We start from the raw sequence: 18,861 nt of genomic DNA, 5'->3' as shown, positions 1-18,861 counted from the left end.
GCATTCATCATACATAAAGTAACAATTTTTTAAATTGTTTCTTTTACAGAATTTTGGAGGCATATATTCCTTAAAAACTTCCATTCAAGACAAATAATATGTCAGTTAAAATTAATTCTAATTTTACAATTTTCATTTTGTAGCTGTGCACTTGATCATAACTTCATTTAATATTTTTCTTTTTTTCAACAGAATGTTTGATCCACGAAAAGAATGTGAGATATTCAGAATTTCTGAACAACTTCAGAAGATCTTTGCAGTGGAAGTCAACAATAGTACAACTCTCTATGCAAACTATTCTATAGGTCTATCTCTTGTACAAGATGTTCGTAGTGTCTTTGTAGCGAAAATGGCCTCTCATGCCATATTTCAATATAATGTTTTGGTGATTGATATAGACAACACAACACTTGAACTAATATGATTGTTAAGATGACCATTCTCAGGCTTTTAGGTTCAAGTGATGACAAAGAGAAGATAGGCGTAGCTAGGCCGTGAAGAGACCGTGAAGAAACCAAGTCAAAACAATCAAGACAGAGATATTTTAGTATCACCGGTTGAACCGACGCTAAGAAAATTACATACGTCGGTGCATTGACTTGGAGCACGTCTGGGAGTTTTGGTAACACCGGTTGAACCGACGCCAGGAAAGTTGAATACGTCGGTACAATGAACTCAGCAGCTGAGGCAAAATCTATACACCGGATGAACCGACGCTAGATATTGGTGAACATCGGTGCAGTTGTCCAGAGAGTTAGTTTTTCAGCAACTACACTCACCGGTTAAACCGACGCTGCATCGGTTAATTACGTCGGTCGATTGAGGTAGCCGTTGAAGTATAACGGCTAGTTGGAAAATGCACTCACCGGTTAAACCGGTGATGACAAAAATGGGAGCACCGGTTTAACCGGTGATAGCACTTTTTGTCAGCCTTTTTCCAACGGCTATTTTGGGGTGTGTGGGCTATATATATGCCACCCCACGGCTCATTTGAGAGTGCTGGAGACCAAGGAAGAATACAAGAGCCAAAGATCATCTCCAACCACCATAGAGTTTCATTGTACATCATATAGGCTTAAGCACACTTGTGAGAGTGCTTAATGCTTGTAATAGGGATTAGTTCTTGTGAGAGTTCCTTTGAGAGAAGTCTTGCTGCGGCAAGCAATCCTTGTGATCCGTCGTGTGACTCTCCGACTTGGTGTGGAGTGGCAACGACACTTTGTGCGGGGGAAGAAGAGACCCCCTCCTTGGTGGAGAAGCTCCGTAGTGGATTTCGGCTGGGTGACCGAGAGAGACGGTGGCGGTGCACGAGACTCGGTGTCTTGTGGGCACTTGCCTTTGCTTGCCGGCATCGCCTTGCTGGCGTAGTGCAAGACGGTGATCGGAAGAGCCTCGATGTCCCGTGGACGTAGGCGTTTGTGCCGAACCACGTTACATGATCTTGTCAACTCGGGAGTTTGCATCCCTCTTGCACTTATCTCTTTACTTACCTTATTACATTTCCGCATTTACTTTATCTTGTATGCCTTTACTTTCCTAGTTAGTTTGTTTAGGATTGGCTATAGGTTGCAAGTATTTTGGGGTAAGTAGAGAGTAGCATAAATAAACCTTAGTCATAACTAGTATGTGTAGGACGTGTTAGGTTTATCTTATGCAAGTAGTTTGAGCCCTAGGTTAAAAAGCGATTAGCGACCCTATTCACCCCCTCCTCCTCTAGGGTCGGACACCCCGGTGATCCTTACAGTCTTGTTCAGTTATTTTAAGGTTATATCAAGTTTAATCTTATTAGAATTATTTCTAAAACTTTTTACGAAGCAATTTGTATGGTCTGTATTGTTGTTACTCATATAAAATTAACATTTTAGGAGTATATCTTGAACTTCAAATTTTATTAAATTTCAAAAGCCATATGTTAGAAAAGGAAATTTAAGTTCATTTTTGTTCTTTTTTTTAAAGAAAACATTTTTGTTTAGTTTCACCGGTCTCAAAAAGTTGAACGAACAAATCTAGAATTTCAGTCAAAACTATCGAATCAACTGGGACCTTAAAAAATTAAGTGCAAAAAACAAGAAGAAGCGTACTAGGTGACATGACTGAGAAAGGTTGGCCCAAGAAACTTCCCGTCCCGCGAAATCGGCCCAACAAGAATTGGTGGTGCGTGAATCCACTTCTGCGAGGAAACACATCGCAGTCACATATGTGATCCCTAGTACGACCAGGGTTCACCAAACCGTCGGTAACCGGTCCAAATTCAAAATTTAAATTTGAATTCAAAAAAAATGAAAAATTCCCAAAAAAATCCTAAAAATACTTCAAGGTGCGATGAATCTAATGGTGTCAAATTTTCTCAAAAATTCGTTTATTTAGTATGGTTTGCGGAATTTATAAGTTAAATAAAAAAAGAAAAAGAAAAAAAGCCGCGGCCCATTAAGGCCCATCGCACGGCAGAGCTCATTTAACGTCGCGTGTCCTCAGCCGAAGCCTCAGCAGCGCCTCCCTCATCCGCTCCCCCCTCGTTGACTCCTGTCCGCCGCCAGAAATCGCCGCCCACCGCCCGAGACCGGCTAGCCGCCCGTGGAGCTCGGCTAACCGGTATCCTCCACTGGTAAGCCGGACCGGTAGCAGATCTACCGGTCCCGACCGGTTAGCCGCTCGGGTAGGCCGGTTTACCGGCCCGGAGAGGCGGTAAACCGCCAACTAGCGGCGGTAAGCCGCGGTCAGGTAAGGTTTTTTTTCCTAGGATTTAGGTGTATTTCGATGTTTTGTTTTAGGATTTAGGTGTATGACTTAGGTATATTTAGAATTTAGGGAAGATTTATTTGTAGTACATGATTTTTTTGCACTATGTAGTAGGTTTTAGGTAGATTTAATTTAGGTGTATTAGATGATTTTTGACACTATGACTTAGGTAGGAGTTAGAATATTAGATGATATATTTTTGTTGTGCATGTATGCAGATAGACAATGGCAAGCAGAGATGTTGTATGGGAACACGGTGAAAATCTTTATCCCGGATGGCGATGTAACTATTGTCGTACGCAGAAAGGAGGAGGTGGTGCGACTAGATTTAAACAACATTTGGCTGGGCGAGGGGCAGAGGTGGTCCATTGCAGGAATGTGCCACCTGATGTGCGGGACTTCTTTCAGCGTGAGTTGGATAGGGCAAAGAAGACAACTGCTGACCGGGCCCGAGAGAGGTTGAGACGGGAGAAGGCTGCGGCGGAGGGAAACTATCCCGGTGATAAAGAAGATGAGGAGGCTCAGGTGCAGCGTGCCATTGATCTATCGAGAGCGGAAGCAGAGTTCCGACGGGGGGTGGAATAGAGAGGAGGTGCATATGAGCGTGGAGGGGGTAGTGGTTCGACGAGGGGGAATGTTATGCAGAGGATGTTTCGAAGGTCCACTTCGTAGAGGGAGAGTCCTGTGGTGGAGGACTATAAGTTGGCAGTTGGTGGGAGAAGAGGAATGACGCAACCAAGGATTGATACAGTCTCCTGGACGCAGAAGGGTAAGAACGCAAAGGAAGCTATTGGTAAAGCTTGGTCAAAGTTTTTCCATATTGCAGGAGTACCTGGAAGACAGGCCGACAGTCCATACTTTATCAGCGCGGTTAGGGAGACACAGAAGTGGGGTAAGTTTTCTTTCATTGTAATGATACCTATGAGGTTACATTCTTGTATCTCATGATTTTCATATGGTTGCAGGTGAAGGTATCGCATCACCCACTGGACGGGATATTGATGGTAAGTACCTTGATCAGAATGAGCAAGACTTGAAGACGAGGTATGTAAAGTTTCAGAAAGACTGGCCCTTATTTGGCATCACGTTGATGTGTGATTCATGGACTGGTCCGACGAGGATGAGTGTCATCAACTTTTTGATATATTGCAATGGGTCATGTGGTTCCATAAGTCTATTGATGCGACTGGAAGAACTCAAGATGCTTCATATTTGTTCAAGGTAGTCCCTAAACATGTTCCATTCACATTGTGTAAAGACTTGAAGACGAGGTATGTAAACTTAATAAGCTTGTCTATGTCAACTACAACCTTTGTCTCCGACTTGAGGAGGTCTTCGGCCCACTGATGCGTGAAGAAGGTGATTTCATTGACCAGCTAGCCCATCTTTCTTTCTATGATGAGAAAAATCCGGTGCGGGAATGGATGGAATATGGTAGATCTAACCGGGCTCCAGTTCTGGACGAGGATGATGATGACGGCGACATCCCTCTCCCGTCCCATGTTGTCAGAGATCAAATAAACGTGTCAGATCTACGTGAGGCTACGGGAAATGATTCCATCAGCGATTGGGCACGTCAAAATATAGGTGACACTCACCTAGGGAAGAGAAAGTTGCAGAAGGGGCCTAAGAAGGGTGACCCGAAGCGTCGAAAAGGCAAAGGAACAGCAAAACCAGTGAGCAGCGACACCGAGACTGATGATGGCGAAGGTGAGCGTAGTCCTCCGTATCAGGAGTCCGAGGATAGCAGCTCGGCCGATGATGGTGATGATGGTGACGGTGCTGATCCTGATGCTGGTGGTGGTGGTAGTGGTGCTCATGCTGCTGCTGGTAGTGGTGCTCGTGGTGTTCGTTTCACAGGTATACATTGCACATATAAATAGACACATATTCTGACTATGAGTATTGACTACTAATTATGAAATTTGGTTGATTGCAGGTGAGACTCAGTTCACACATGCTACTCAGGACACCGACCATGGAATACCGCACTCACAGAGGACAACAGGTGGACCGACGGAATATGACAGTCCACAGCACTCTTCTTCCTCCTACAGCGATTCCAGGCACTCTTTTCACTACCCCATTCCTGACATCAGCATGCAGCCACCGACGAGATGAGTGTACGAATGGGAAGACCTCCATTTTTATACTATGTTAGTTCAGGAATGGCAGACAACATTCGCGTGGACGGGCCAAACTTGGCAACACTACAAGGCTGAGCTGCTTAGAGTGCGAGGTATCGCTTTGATGTCCACCGTCGAATACCAAACCGCGTCCCAAATGGGGGTCTTCCCATTCCTACGTTGAACTTTCATTTCATGTGTATAGGTGTATGACTTCGTATTTGTATGCACGCTTATTACTATTGTATTTGTATGCATGATTATAAATTATTGCTTTGGTAGGGTCATTTACATTAAAATGTGCATAGCTAATACCGAAATTTCCTTTTATTTCACACCGGGGATCCATTTTTTAAGCGTCGGAAAACTGCACGAAACCACCGGTATACCGGCCAAACCGGCCGGTAAACCGGAATAACCGGCCGGTATGCCGCTAAGAACCGGAACGCACAGGTCACCGGTATACCGGCCGGTAAACCGGTGTAACCGGCCGGTATACCGGTTAGAACCGCTTCCACGATGAAATTTGAATTCAAATTTACATTTGTCCGGTTCCGACCGGTAACCGGCCTAACTGGACCGGTAAACCGGTACCGGAGCCCGGCGGTTAGTCCGGTCCGGTCGGAAAATGAACCCTGAGTACGACCCCAAATCTCTCCCAGGTGCTGCACAGCTGAAGAATTCCATCCCCCAATTGCGTCTCCACTTCCACCACCGCTTACCGAATCCCTAGTCTACCTCCCTTGTTCTCTATCCCAAAGCAGCCGCCGCTTCCCGCCACTTGGACGCGCGCCCTCGTGATCTCAGGTGCCGCCGTGCGGCCGTGCGGCTGGTTTCGAGCGAGGGGCGGAGCGAGAGAGGGGTCTTCGCGCTTTCTTGCGGCGCTGTCTGGCTGTGGGTCAAAAACGCAGCGCTTTCCGCTCCACCTTCCCACAGCGGAATCAAATCTCTCAACTCCCTTCGATGGCCCCTGATTTGGTTTGTGGTATCGGGGCATGAGCTTGCTCAAAGAGATCTCCCTTTCGGTTTGGCGTCAGGGCTCTGGGTGGTAGCGCGGTGTCTTTCTTGGTGCGTTTCACATATCTGAGACCTTTGATTTCTCTCCACTTCGCGAGTGATTCTGCTGCTGCCGCTGCTGCTGTTAGGTGTTCGCGGGTCGTGATGGGGTGAACGGAAGCGTTCGTCACAGGACTGGGTTATTGCGCCTGTCTGCTTCCCCGCACCTTGTTCTTGTGCCCATACTTCTTGCTTTTGTCACGCCTGAACCGTGTCTTCTAGCAGTACCTGAGGCTTGGCAGTTGGCAAGTACCAAGTAGCTACCTGTGTTTACATAAGATAAACCATTTCTGGTTCCAAAGCACAAAGGTGTACTGTGTACCAATATTTGATACATAGTTCTGCTTCTTGCTGAGGTGATACTCTTGGTTTGCTCCATTGATGGGGCTGCCATGAACCACGGAATGTTGAATTCTGTCAAGGTGGAGAGCCGATCATCGGCAGTCACCGCCAATGGCCAGCCTAGGCCAATGGATGGGCTCCATGATGGCGGTCCGCCGCCGTTCCTCACTAAGACATACGACATGGTTGATGACCCAACCACGGATGCTGTTGTGTCGTGGAGCGCCACCAACAATAGCTTCATAGTTTGGGATCCTCATATCTTTGGGACAGTGCTGCTGCCAAGGTACTTCAAGCACAACAACTTCTCCAGCTTCGTTCGGCAGCTGAACACTTATGTAAGTTGTTTACTCCACTGATGCTTGGTACTATGTACTATTATGTCAGTGTTGCCCTGAAATCCCATTTCCTTATTGGTGAAGTGAATTACTGTTTGGATTTGAGAATTGCCAGCATATGAATCCTGATTTTAAATAATAGGATAAATTGGTTGCTTGCTCCGTTCCACAGAAAAGCGTGTACATATGAAGAACCTAATCTATAGCCTGACATTATGTGTGTGCTTATTTTCTTTATATGCACATAAGAAACTGGGAAACTAAAGTTGCAAGTTTGCGTGGAAGTAATCAAAGCAAGGTAATCAGGATCCAACTGAATATTGATTAAGAGCTTATTACGCTTAGGAGTAGGATAGTATCAGCAAAGGGTTGGACAAAACCTATGAACCAGCAAATGTACTCTAATAACCCAATAATTGTTAGGTGAAAAAAAAATCTGTAGAGAAGAGAATATGTTAGACTAACTTGATTATCACCATTGTAGGGAACCGCAAATACTTTGAATGATTGAAATTACTACAAATCCCAAAACTATTGATTATTTTTAAAATCTCTTTCGTGAACAGGGAACTGCTTTATTTTGTGCTTGTTGCTCCTTGGTGCATGTTGGATATGTGTTTCTGTAAAAATCTATGGAATTTTTCTTTTCTGATCTTGTGAAACCTGTAAAGCTGGCACATGGTATCCCCATACCCTTCCCAAATTCATTCTCGCAAGATGTTGAGATCATATGTGAACTGCACAGACACCATAAGGTTGGACAGCATTCATAAACTTCGTTAAAAATGATGCATTCTACAATTTGTACAGTCAGGCAGGCCATCTCCTACAGTTTTCAAATGAACTCTTATTCTACCGAAATATCTTTGATACTTCCTGTAGTTGGCCTTGTGATAGTACTTTGTCAAGCAACTGGTTTCTATTCTTTGCGTCAAAATTATATAAAAGTGTGTAGGGTGAAGCAGAATGTTGGCTAGCATATGTAAGAACTAAACACAAACCGAAACATGTGGTGAACTGTAATTGGTGAAAGATAAATAGATTCATAGAATTCCACCTTTTTGGCATTTTATCTAGCCTGAAGTGATTTGAGCGATTAATTCTCTGTCAAAGAAACATTTTGTTCCACTGCATCAAATGGCGATTGATGTTTCTGATGACTGTATTATCGGTTTGCAGGGCTTCAGAAAGATGGATCCTGACAGATGGGAATTTGCTAATGAGGGCTTTCTGAGAGGTCAGAGGCACCTGCTCAAAAACATTAGGCGTCGGAAACCTCCACACTCATCTCCAAATCAGCAATCTCTTGGCTCTTATCTTGAGGTAGGGCACTTTGGATATGACGAAGAGATTGATCAGCTGAAGAGGGACAAGCAGCTGTTGATGGCTGAAGTAGTGAAACTGAGGCAGGAGCAGCAAAATACAAAGTCGGATCTACAGGCCATGGAAGAGAAATTAAAAGATACAGAGCAGAAGCAACAGCAGATGATGGCATTCATGGCACGAGTAATGCAGAACCCTGAGTTCATGAGTCAACTGATATCCCAGCGCGAGATGAGGAAAGGGCTGGAGGATGCCATCTCAAAGAAAAGAAGGCGCTGCATTGATCAGGGACCTGAAGCTGATAGCATGGGCAATGGTTCTAGTCTGGAGCAAGGGTCGCAAGCAGCGTTTGAACCACAGGAGCAGGTGGAATCACTTGCCAATGGTGTTCCATCTGATCTGGAAAGTTCTTCTGTTGAGGCAAAGGGATTTGAGGTTCAACAAGGTGTTTCTTGCTGTGGCTCTGAGCATCTGAAACGCAGGCCAAGTGGAGAGTTAAATGATGATTTCTGGGAGGACCTTTTGCATGAGGGGGGACTTGGTGCAGAGGCTGGTAATGCAAGCTGGTCAGGATGACTTGAACATGTAGCCTCGGAAGGTAGCATAACTCAAAGGAAACAGCATAAACACAGACATTATCAGCTCTTGTTTTATCACAATGGCTCTGAGTATGTTTACCATCCATTATGCATGTTATATCGGTGTTCTAGACCTGATTGGATCTCCTTCGATCTACGAATTGCTATATCGCTCACAGTTGGTAATCCGTCAGTTTAGCATGCAGAATGGAAGTATCTGGATTAGTTTTATGGTCTTTTCTCGCGGGTCATGGCTGACCCTGTTGCCCGACACTTTTTGAACAAAGACCAGGGTCATGTTGCTGTCAGGCTAGTGTTTCGGTTCTAACTAATGGTAGGGTACAACCGAGTGGCCTGCCTTGTAGGGAAGACCATATAGCTTGTATATGTAAAGTGTTCCTTCTATTTCAGCTGATCTATAGTGACCTGTTATGTAAGAAACCATTACACTTCGGAATTTGTCATTTCACTGTACATACAGCATATTACACCGTATCTGACTATCTGTGCATCGCAATCGCTGTTTCAACTGCCCACTTTAATTCTTATCAACATTTCCTTTTGGTCTTCTCATTGCCGTGGCCTGTGGGAAATTGTGATCATGTGGTGCTCTGTGCTCGGCTCTGAAGTCTGAAGTGATGATTTCAGACGTTTTGAGCTTGATCTTACACATGTACCCAGATCTCTAAACACCATCTGACGTTCTGAAGTGGTCAGTACCCAGATATCTAACACCATAAGATTTCAATTTCTGAAATATCGAGTATTTATTTGGCACCTAAGGGATATTAGCAAAAAGAAACCGAAACTTGTTTCCCCTCCGTTTGATCCTTCTTTTTTCGGGGAAATTGTTTGATGCGACAATAGGCAAAGGTAACCATGGCTACTTGGGCCCATTTCCGAAATGGGCCTCCATTCGAGGAAAAGAATCGCCATGCCTCACCCTTTCCCCTGTGTCCTTTCTCTTTTTTTTTTTTGGAAAAAAGGAAATTCTGTTTGTCTTTATCCTCTCCGCGCCCGACGAGTGCGCGGCGGCCGGTGACCGGCCCCGACAGGTGCGCCGCGGGTCCCGCGGCGCCGTGTGGATCAGTCCCGATCCTTCTCCCGCCTTCCCCGCGCGGGCGGGGCGCCGGCCACCGACGGCCACGTACCACCGCAATACAAGCCCGCCATCGATCCGCTCCCCGCCATCCCGAAATCCTCCCGGCGGTTGGCAAGCTCGCGGGCGCGTGGCAGCGGAAGCGTACGAGGTGAGGAAAGCCAGAGCCGGAGCGACGCGCGGATCGTGATCACAGCTTGGTGGGGGGCGGAGATGCTGGCGGTGTTCGACCCGCGGTGGCGCCGAGCCCGGAGGGGCTGCGGCAGCCGGGCGCCGCCGAGGACGGCAGCGCGGCGGGGCTCGCGGACCGGTTCAGGGAGGCGCGCCCCGAAGCTGTCACCGTCAACCTCGGCGGGTTCGGCGCCATGGCGTACTCCTCCCACGGCCAGAGCCCCCTTCTTCCCAGGTACTTTTTTTGTCTCGTCTCTGTGCAGGATCGTCATCGCCATGCCAAGCTGTGTCATGTGTAGCATATGTGCTTTTGCTGATCAGTTTTTACTCACGTCTCCCTGTGCCAACCCTGCATGATCATCGGTTGATTATTTTCCTGTATGCTATTGTCTGCTTCAACTTAGCAGTTAGTACCCGTGTTAGCAACTTAGCATGCCCATAATTTGGTGGGATATTATCATGGTTGCACAAATTCAGAAGCCAACCAGCATGGAACAAACAACCATATCTACGCAGAAACAGAAGCGTTAGCATCTAGAACCAGATTGAACTCGTTTCCTGCTTAGATTACTGGAGAAAACAGAAGCTCTGCTCTTATGGCTGTTGTGACAAGTTTTGTTTGATCCTTTTATCTGGAAATTCTCGTTGGATAAAGTGCTACTCTTGAGTGTGTGATGCATGATGCAGACATGCTTAAAGACTTTTAGCCGAGTCGCAGCCTCCCTTACCCGAACCGTTTGTGTTGACAGGTTGTTTGGCGCAGTGGATGACATATTCTGCATGTTCCAAGGCACAATTGAGAACGTTGCTGTCCTCAAGCAGCAATACGGATTAAGTAAAGGCGCTAATGAGGTCAACATCATCATTGAGGCATACAGGACGTTGAGGGACAGGGGTCCTTATCCAGCTGATCAAGTTATGAGAGACATAAGTGGGAAATTTGCATTTGTTCTGTATGATTGCTCCACCAAGTCGGTCTTCATAGCTGCCGTAAGTTAATCAAATTTTCACTTATCATCATAAGTTAGTTACTTTTTTAAAAAAAATGTGTCTAGATTCAAAACTGTGTGAGTTCATTTTGGGATATACTTAGAATTCGAATTGCACATATATAATTGGATGTTTTGCTTCAGTTTGGGGCAATGCAAGTTTCTTGAGCAGACTTATGAGTTATCAAGGTTTCTATACAGAGGATTAATGCAGGATCAACGTTATCAATTTCCTGCTAGCTTATCTGCTCTGATCATGATCATCTATGCGACTACGACACCTGTAGGTCTTCGAGGTGTTGAGATCCTTAGCTAGTTAGTTATCAGCAATTCAGCGTCAACAAGAACGGCCACTTTACTCTGTTTCTCTAAAATGAATGTTCTTGATGCTTCTGTCTAGCGTACCAGTGTACCTCATATGTCAGCAACCTACACCGAAAGAACGGATACAACTCCACATTGTTCATTTATTCATGGTCGTTGCGATCATTGGTACTGTACCAATGAGGGAACTGACGGTTCTTTTTTGATGACCTTACAGGATGCCGATGGCAACGTTCCATTCTACTGGGGAGTGGACTCTGATGGCCGTCTCGTGGTCTCTGACGACGGTGAAATCGTGAAGAAGGCCTGCGGAAAATCCTCAGCCCCATTCCCTAAAGGTAAGAGAAATGACCAACAAAGCAACCACCACGAACTGCACTGTCCATTCCTGATCCCTGACGCCCGATGGCAAAATCAGGCTTCTTCTTCACGACGTCCGGAGGGCTGAAGAGCTACGAGCACCCCATGAACGAGGTGAAGCCGGTGCCGAGGGTGGACAGCAAGGGCGAGGTGTGCGGCACGACGTACACGGTGGACGCCAAGGCCAAGAAGGACGCCAGCATCCCCAGGGTCGGCAGCGCCGCAGATTGGTCCTCGCAATACTAGAAATTTACTACTAATTGGTTAGCTATCTTGTGTGTGGAGCAGCTCAGGTAGCAGGTGTGGAGTTTGTCTGTCCTAGCCCGATGTTCATATGGAAACCGTCAGTCTTGCTCTAGTGTTTGTCTGAATAAACTGTTCGTTCTGTCACTGTTTACAAAGCATCCCGAGGTCTCTACTCAGCAGATGAGCATGACTCTCTCTAGCTTAGGGTGTGTTTTGTTGGTGAAAAAGTTTGGGTTTGGCTACTGTAGCACATTTCGCTGTTATTTGATAATTAATGTCCAATCATGAATTAATTAGCATCATTAGATTCATCTCGTAGGAATCAGTTAGATTATATAATTAGTTATTTTTTCAACTGTATTTAATGTTCTATGCATGTGTCCGAAAATGGGAACTAAACGCAGCCTTACTACCTTGCTGTAAGAACTTGAACCAAGACGAGTAGCTGATCGGTTGCAAATGTTTCCGGACAATCAGTCGGCTTGCAACTCCAGATGCAGATACACGACGAGCCCTGAAACCCAATGCGATTGGTACTATCCACATTCCGCGCTGCTGAGTTGGATCATGCTTGCGAGTGCTGAACACTGAAGAGGAGGACCGCAGGGAACAAAGAGAGTGAGCAAGCACAAGCAACACAATGCAATGCAAGTGGTAGCAGCAGACACGGGCGTGACTGTGCGCAACAGTGGCGGTCGCTGTGCTCGCACATTCCTCTTGATTGTCACCAATAATTCGCGCGTATGGGCTGCCCCCCATGGACCGTCGATGGAATGAAGGCCCGGTTCAATGCCGTGTCGCTTGCGGCTGCCGCAGCCGGCAGGCAGGCAGATTGCTCCATCCATCCATCCTCTTCTCTGCAGTCCACGGCATTCTTTCACTGTTCACCAGTTTCTGCCCGGGCTACTCGGGCAGCACGCCGCCCGCTCTCCTCGATCGCTCACGGCCGTGGCGACACGTGTCTCCGGTCCAAGATGGACGCTCCAGATCTATCTACCTACTACCTGTGTATGTGTAGACGTGTAGTGGCTGCAGCTGCTTGCCTCGGTTCCGTTGCGGCTAGCTAGCGGAGACACCTGGGCGGCGCTTGCGCGTGCGCGGCGCGGCAGCTTTAGCATGCCCGCATGCATGGCAGCGCACGCAGGGGGCACGCGTGCGAGGGGTGGTGCATCGCATGCAGGCGCGCGTACCCATGGGCCGGGCACGAGAGATCATGAGAGGAGGTTATATACGAGTGAACTATACGCTGCCGAGTATACTCGTAGATCAGTCCAGACAGTACAGTACAGTCGAGCTACGCGTACAATATCATATTTATTATAGTATTATATATACAGGGTAGAACAGGGCTGGATCCCTACTGGTAGAAACGTGCTTCGGTCGGAATGGCAGCTGCCAGCTCTGCTGCGAATTTGCTACTACTAGTTAGGCTTGTTTTATTGGAGTTTTATGAATATATTTAATTTTTGTTAATATGATAGAATATTTATGAGAAGAGAGAAGCGAGAGTTTCATAGGATATGAGAGGAGTTTCATCCCTATGATACGCTCCCAGCTCATCCTATGATACGCTCCAAGCTCAGTTACTAAGTTTTTGCTCTATGTAACTATACAATGAAACTATACATATATTGATATTGCCCTCAGCTATGTTTTTCCGCTATCTCTTCTACTTCCATGATTCATAGTTGGCCATGTATATGCTGGGAGTAACCTTTTTTTTTCTTCTACCACATGCGAGAGCTAGATTGTTTTTCTTCTCTTTTTTTTTCTTCCTAGCTAATTTTTGTTTCACCGTAGGTCTAGTGATATCACGAACTAGACCTGGGCAAACGTCGGGTCGGGTCGGATTCGGGTCGGGTCAAGGTCGGGTCACGGGTCGCATAGGACGGCCCGCGCCCGACCCGTACATATCACCGGGTCGGGTCGGGTTGGCCCGTGCACCCTGCGCGGGCGTGTCGGGTCGGGTTTTTTTTCGGGTTGGGTCGGGTTTTTTGGCATTTGGGTCGGGTTTTTCGGGTTGGGTCGGGTTTTGGGTCAAAAATCACGGCCCGTGCCCGGCCCGTTGATTGTTGCGGGTCAAAAAATACGGCCCGCGCCCACCCGCCACGTAGCTCGGGTCGGGTCGGGTCGGGTTTTTTTCGGGCGGGTTGGGTCGGGTTGTTCGGGTCGGGTGACCCATGCCCAGGTATATCACGAACCAACCAACAGGTTATAAAATCTTGGAAGTAGCGTTTTTATATAACAAAGGGAGTAGCCTTTTTTCTATGACGCGGGAATAACCTTTTTTCAATTAAAACAAACAATAGGGAGCTGTGCACCTTCTGTATCAAGATTCAAGAAGAATGACACAACTCAACAGATTTGACGAAACTGCTGTGTGCATCCCTTCATCCCGGAAAAAGAAATTGACGAGAGTAGTATGTAACAAAGGGACAAAGACAATACTACAAGATAGTACGGCCCCTGAACTACAGTGGTGTAGGATCAGAGTGAGTAGAGCCGAGGAGCACCAGCTACCAGGATCAGGGCTGCCGCCGCTTGCTGATCCATGCATGCATCGCTGACACACGAGCCATGGCGAGCGATCGAGCCAGGCGTTAATGCGGCCATAGCATACAGCTGCATCTGTATGCATGCTGATTACCTTTAATTCTTGTCTTGCTCGACCCCCTCGACCGAATGATCGTACACACAGGCCCTGTTTATACATCAAATCTTCGGACACCTATATGGAGCATTAAATGCAGTTGAAAAAATAACTAATTATACAGTCTAACTGATTAGCACGAGCTGAATATTTTAAGCTTAATTAGTTTATAATTAGACATTATTTGTCAAGTAACAGCGAAATATGCTACAGTACCAAAATTCAAACTTTTCGCCAACTAAACACACCCGATCATGGCAGAAGTTTTTTTTATGGTGAACTCGAAGCTGTGTGCAACCAATATCGAACCATGGGGAATTGACCTGCATGATCCCCGGCAGACTGATGAGGATGATCTCCTCGCGCCGTTCTGATCGTGTCCATCGGCATCAGTGAGGACAGGCACTAGTTTTTGGGTAAGGATGGATTCGGATGTCTATTCGAATCTCAGATTTTTGGTCATTTTTCTTCGATTATGGACAAATAAGATATATAATTTACTATGTAAATTCATAGCCTTGTATTTAACATTGATCTTGTAAAGATTCATAAAAACTAAACCTCAAATTTATTATATATATTCTCAAATAATAGATATAAAAATTCGAATACGGATCGGATACGGATACGAATCTTTTTTCACCTTTTTAATTGTAGGGAGCAAATAATACATAAAAAAATTTATACAAAATTTTATTCTTATGTGTAATAATATGTTTGATAATATAAAAAAAAGATTAGCATAAAATTTTAAACATATCTATTTTAAAATATCAAATTTGTTCTAAGAATTCGGATGTTTAGATCCATCCCTATTTTTGGGTGTGTTTAGCTGGTGAAAAAGTTTAGGTTTTTTACTGTAGCACATTTCATTCTGACTTGATAAATAATGTCAAATTATGAATTAATTAGACTTAAAAGATTCAGCTCGTGCTAATCAATTAGACTATGTAATTAGTTATTTTTTCAACTGCATTTAATGCTCCATGCATGTGTTCAAAGATTCGATGTGATGGGTACTGTGTAATTTTTTTTGGGAACTAAACATAGCCTTAGACTGTGTGTTAGTTCATTTGATAAAAAATTTTGAAACAGAATTTGCTATTTCGGACTACTAAATGAAATCTATTTACAAAACTTTTAGCACCGATAGATTGTAAATCGCAAGACGAATCTAGTGATGCTACATTACTCATTCGCTAAATATGGATTAATTATGGATTAAATAGGCTCATTAAATTCGTCTCGCGATTTATAAGCCATCCGTGCAAAAAAATTTGTAAATAAACATCATTTGGTACTTCATACATGTGTCCAAACACGTAATGTGATATTTTTTGCTAAAATTTTTTGGCATCAGAACACGGCCTTAGAAAAGAACATACACCTGATCCAAGTTACATCCTCTGAAGAGACAACTCCTCTAGCTTGACTAACTCACTAACATGCATCAATGCAAAGATGTTTTTACGGGTAACCCAATATAATGGGTCACTTGGCATTAACGATGGTGTCAGCCAAGCACAACAGGAAGCCACTATTTTTATATTTAATAAATAAAGGCAGTGACTTCGGTTTTTCAGCGTTTGTTAAGTCAGTCCACAATCTTAATTACGGGTATTAGGCCGCATCTGAAAATATAAATTATAACAAGAACTCCAAAGCAATGACCATATTTTATTTCTTCAATGTAAAAATAAATTTAAAAGCAAGGAATTCAATTCTCACATGATCATGTCTTAAAAAAATCCCAAAATCCCATGGATCGTGACGTACAGGAACCTAAGAATGTCTCACTCTCCCGATGGAATTTCTGAATCACTGGTATAATTGACTCGGTTAACAAACATATTTTCTTTTTTTCTAAAAAAAACCCCAAATGGCAGGAGCTCTGCCTTTCAATTAAAAGAGAAAGAAAATTTTAAGAGTACATGGCACCATGGCTACGGAAATAAGGGTGCATTCTAGAAACAAACACCCCCTGTTCAAGTGTCCAGCACTCCCACGGCGCAACACACTAATCTAGGTCAAAAAAATTCGCTAGTGTGCTGGGAAAACCGTCTAAACTCCTCCAAAGTCTCCTTACTTCTGCTCAAAAGGCAAGAACAGCCTATCTCTTAATGAGGGTATCCGTGGCAAACATCTCAATTTGTACTTTGTACCCAAGAGGCAAGAACAGTCTTTCTCTTAATGAAATATGCATGGCGGAGCCGTCATACTCCCGATCAAGTTCTTTTAGACTCAAGAACACTACACGGAAAGGTTCAAGATAATCACACCAAATTAAGAATTTAGAATTATATTATGCCAAATACTAGAACAAAAGTGCATTTTTGTATCCGTGCAAGGTCTCAAATGTAGCGGCAGCAAGACCCGTGCGCTGGTACACCAGAGTCTGTCTCCTGCCGAAAAATTGAAGGGCCTGACTACGACTTAATCAGTGCATGCAGTCAGACTTTTTGGTCACATCAGCACCAGCGATATTGTATATTCGCCTACTCCATCAGTACCATGCTCCCCAAAGTTTCACAGTTCATCTCATCAGGCATCACCTTTCGGATTTTGGGGCCCAGATTATTTTCTGCCTCTTTGCTAGTTTCTGTTGCTGTTGCTGTTGCTGGTGCTGGTGCTGGAGAGAGGTATATAATTAGTAACACGTATGCTTTTAGACTTATGCAATCACAAAAATAAGAGTTTGACACACACACACACACACACACTAAGGATGAATTCGAGAACAAAAATTACTCAAGATCTTCACCATGCGATCATGGGCAGACATGCGCAACACTGAGGACCGCTCAAGGCCAAGTTCTCTCTAGCTTGTATCGACAAGACAAGAGTTACTCAAATAAATAAACGGGATAGTACAAGCAAGCTAGAGTGATTAATAATAATGGATATAATTAATTATGATGAAGAGATATTGCCTAACCCAGGTATCATAGCTGACTAGGTTCGTTATGTAAGATCAAGAAATTCTATAAAACTATTTTTGCAGGATTTATGAGATAAAAGAAAGAAAGAATTCTTGTGTGGATTCAAAATATTCAAGATCATGTGCTTTTGCAATCATGGAACAGGTAACATGGATCACGATATGCAGTTATATGCCAAAGCTAGTAGCACATCTCGGCATCAGATCGCAAACGGTAGATCACGAATCATGCAATGACGGGACACAACCGTAACAAACAAATGATTGATCTTATCAGTGAACCATACTAAATGGAAGCTGCTGGATAGGACCACAAGCACAGTCGTCAGCTCTCTGGATCAGAAACTAGCATTCACAGCAGGAAAATGGAAGCAAAAGGAACATTCAGGATTTCTGGATGTTGCCATCTCTATGCTAGAGAGAGATTCTACCCGTGTCGTACCTACCGCGAGTCAAAATTCAGCAAGAAAATAGCACGGTTACAAGCATTAGACTTATGCAGCCATAGAATGCACCATAAGCAATCTGAATTACCAATATTAAATCTATAGCATTATTCAGAACCTAACACTAACAGCAACATAGACCTTTGAGCAATGAATCTATCATCTATCAGGACCAACAACAGCTGGACTGGTTCTTAAAAATAATTAAACATCAAGTGGACCAATATGATCGATAACCAAGCAGATAGCTAACAAAAGGAAACTGCTCATCAAGTAACAAGTATGGTGAAACAATCAGAATCACTATTCATCCCAAGAAATGCAGGGAATCAAACGCTGGGAGAAATAAAAATTATTGGCACTACCTGCTTTGCCCAGCAATCAATCACCGTGCTGTGCCCAACGACGGGAAGAAGTGAGGCTGCCGCAGCATGACCTAGCAAGGCATGACCACGAGAGCTCGAACTTCTGTTCCTCTCGGTGATCACTCAGAGCTAGATCATGCTGGCAGCTTCACTCGTTCCCTTGGGCAGTTCCAGGCTAGATATATTGCATAAAATACCATGAATGGGTACATGGAAGCTTCAAGCTTAGATCCAAAGCACAGGAGATGGAAGGATCTCTATGAAATAGAAGAAATAAGGGACGATGGCCAGTGAATCTAAGAACCTACTAAACTGATTCCTGAAGATCAGCTACCTTAATCTATCCGTTGGAAAATTGCTCCGTGATCTGATCTGGTTGGAATCAAGAAACCTGATGAGCCACAAGACGATGTAGCATCTCAGAAACCAAAGATTGTGCACGGAAGAAAGAAGGGGAGAAGACAGGAACATGTCAACTTCCAAAACCTACAGAGAGATAGGGACGCGAGTAGAGGGGCAAGGAAGAGAGATAGAGGAAGTGTGCAACGGGAAGCAAGGCCAAGCGCAAGATTTATAGAGGGGGTGGGGGGGGGGGGATGCAACAATATCGCAGCTTATGCAACTCTCAAGCTGCTCAGGATAGTGGTTGAGTGAGAGTAAAGTAGAGTGAGAGAGATTATAGAGAGGTCTTGTTTGGCTCGCGAATTTTAGCGTGCTAATGAATAGTGACATTTTAACCGCTAATTATAGTACCAAACAAAGTCAGTTTAT

At 44.7% G+C, this 18,861-nt stretch overlaps 1 protein-coding gene and 1 pseudogene across 2 annotated transcripts; both read left to right on the top strand.

Moving 5' to 3' along the window:
• Positions 1-5,526: 5,526 nt before the first annotated feature.
• LOC120690199 (heat stress transcription factor A-2e-like) lies at positions 5,527-9,019 on the top strand. The gene is made up of 2 exons (XM_039972772.1): positions 5,527-6,601; positions 7,781-9,019. The coding sequence occupies exons 1-2, from the start codon at positions 6,314-6,316 to the stop codon at positions 8,498-8,500; spliced, it is 1,008 nt and encodes a 335-aa protein (XP_039828706.1). The 5' UTR covers positions 5,527-6,313; the 3' UTR covers positions 8,501-9,019.
• Positions 9,020-9,514: 495 nt separating this feature from the next.
• On the top strand, positions 9,515-11,943 carry LOC120692463 (annotated as a pseudogene). Its single transcript, XR_005682633.1, has 4 exons — positions 9,515-10,007; positions 10,522-10,762; positions 11,303-11,423; positions 11,504-11,943. The product of XR_005682633.1 is annotated as a stem-specific protein TSJT1-like (transcript).
• Positions 11,944-18,861: the final 6,918 nt, after the last annotated feature.

The sequence above is a fragment of the Panicum virgatum genome, chromosome 9N (assembly GCF_016808335.1).
Source record: "Panicum virgatum strain AP13 chromosome 9N, P.virgatum_v5, whole genome shotgun sequence".
Classification (NCBI taxonomy): domain Eukaryota; kingdom Viridiplantae; phylum Streptophyta; class Magnoliopsida; order Poales; family Poaceae; genus Panicum; species Panicum virgatum.
The sequence above is the reverse complement of the archived record's forward strand: the minus strand, read 5'-3'. Positions and strand labels throughout refer to the sequence as shown.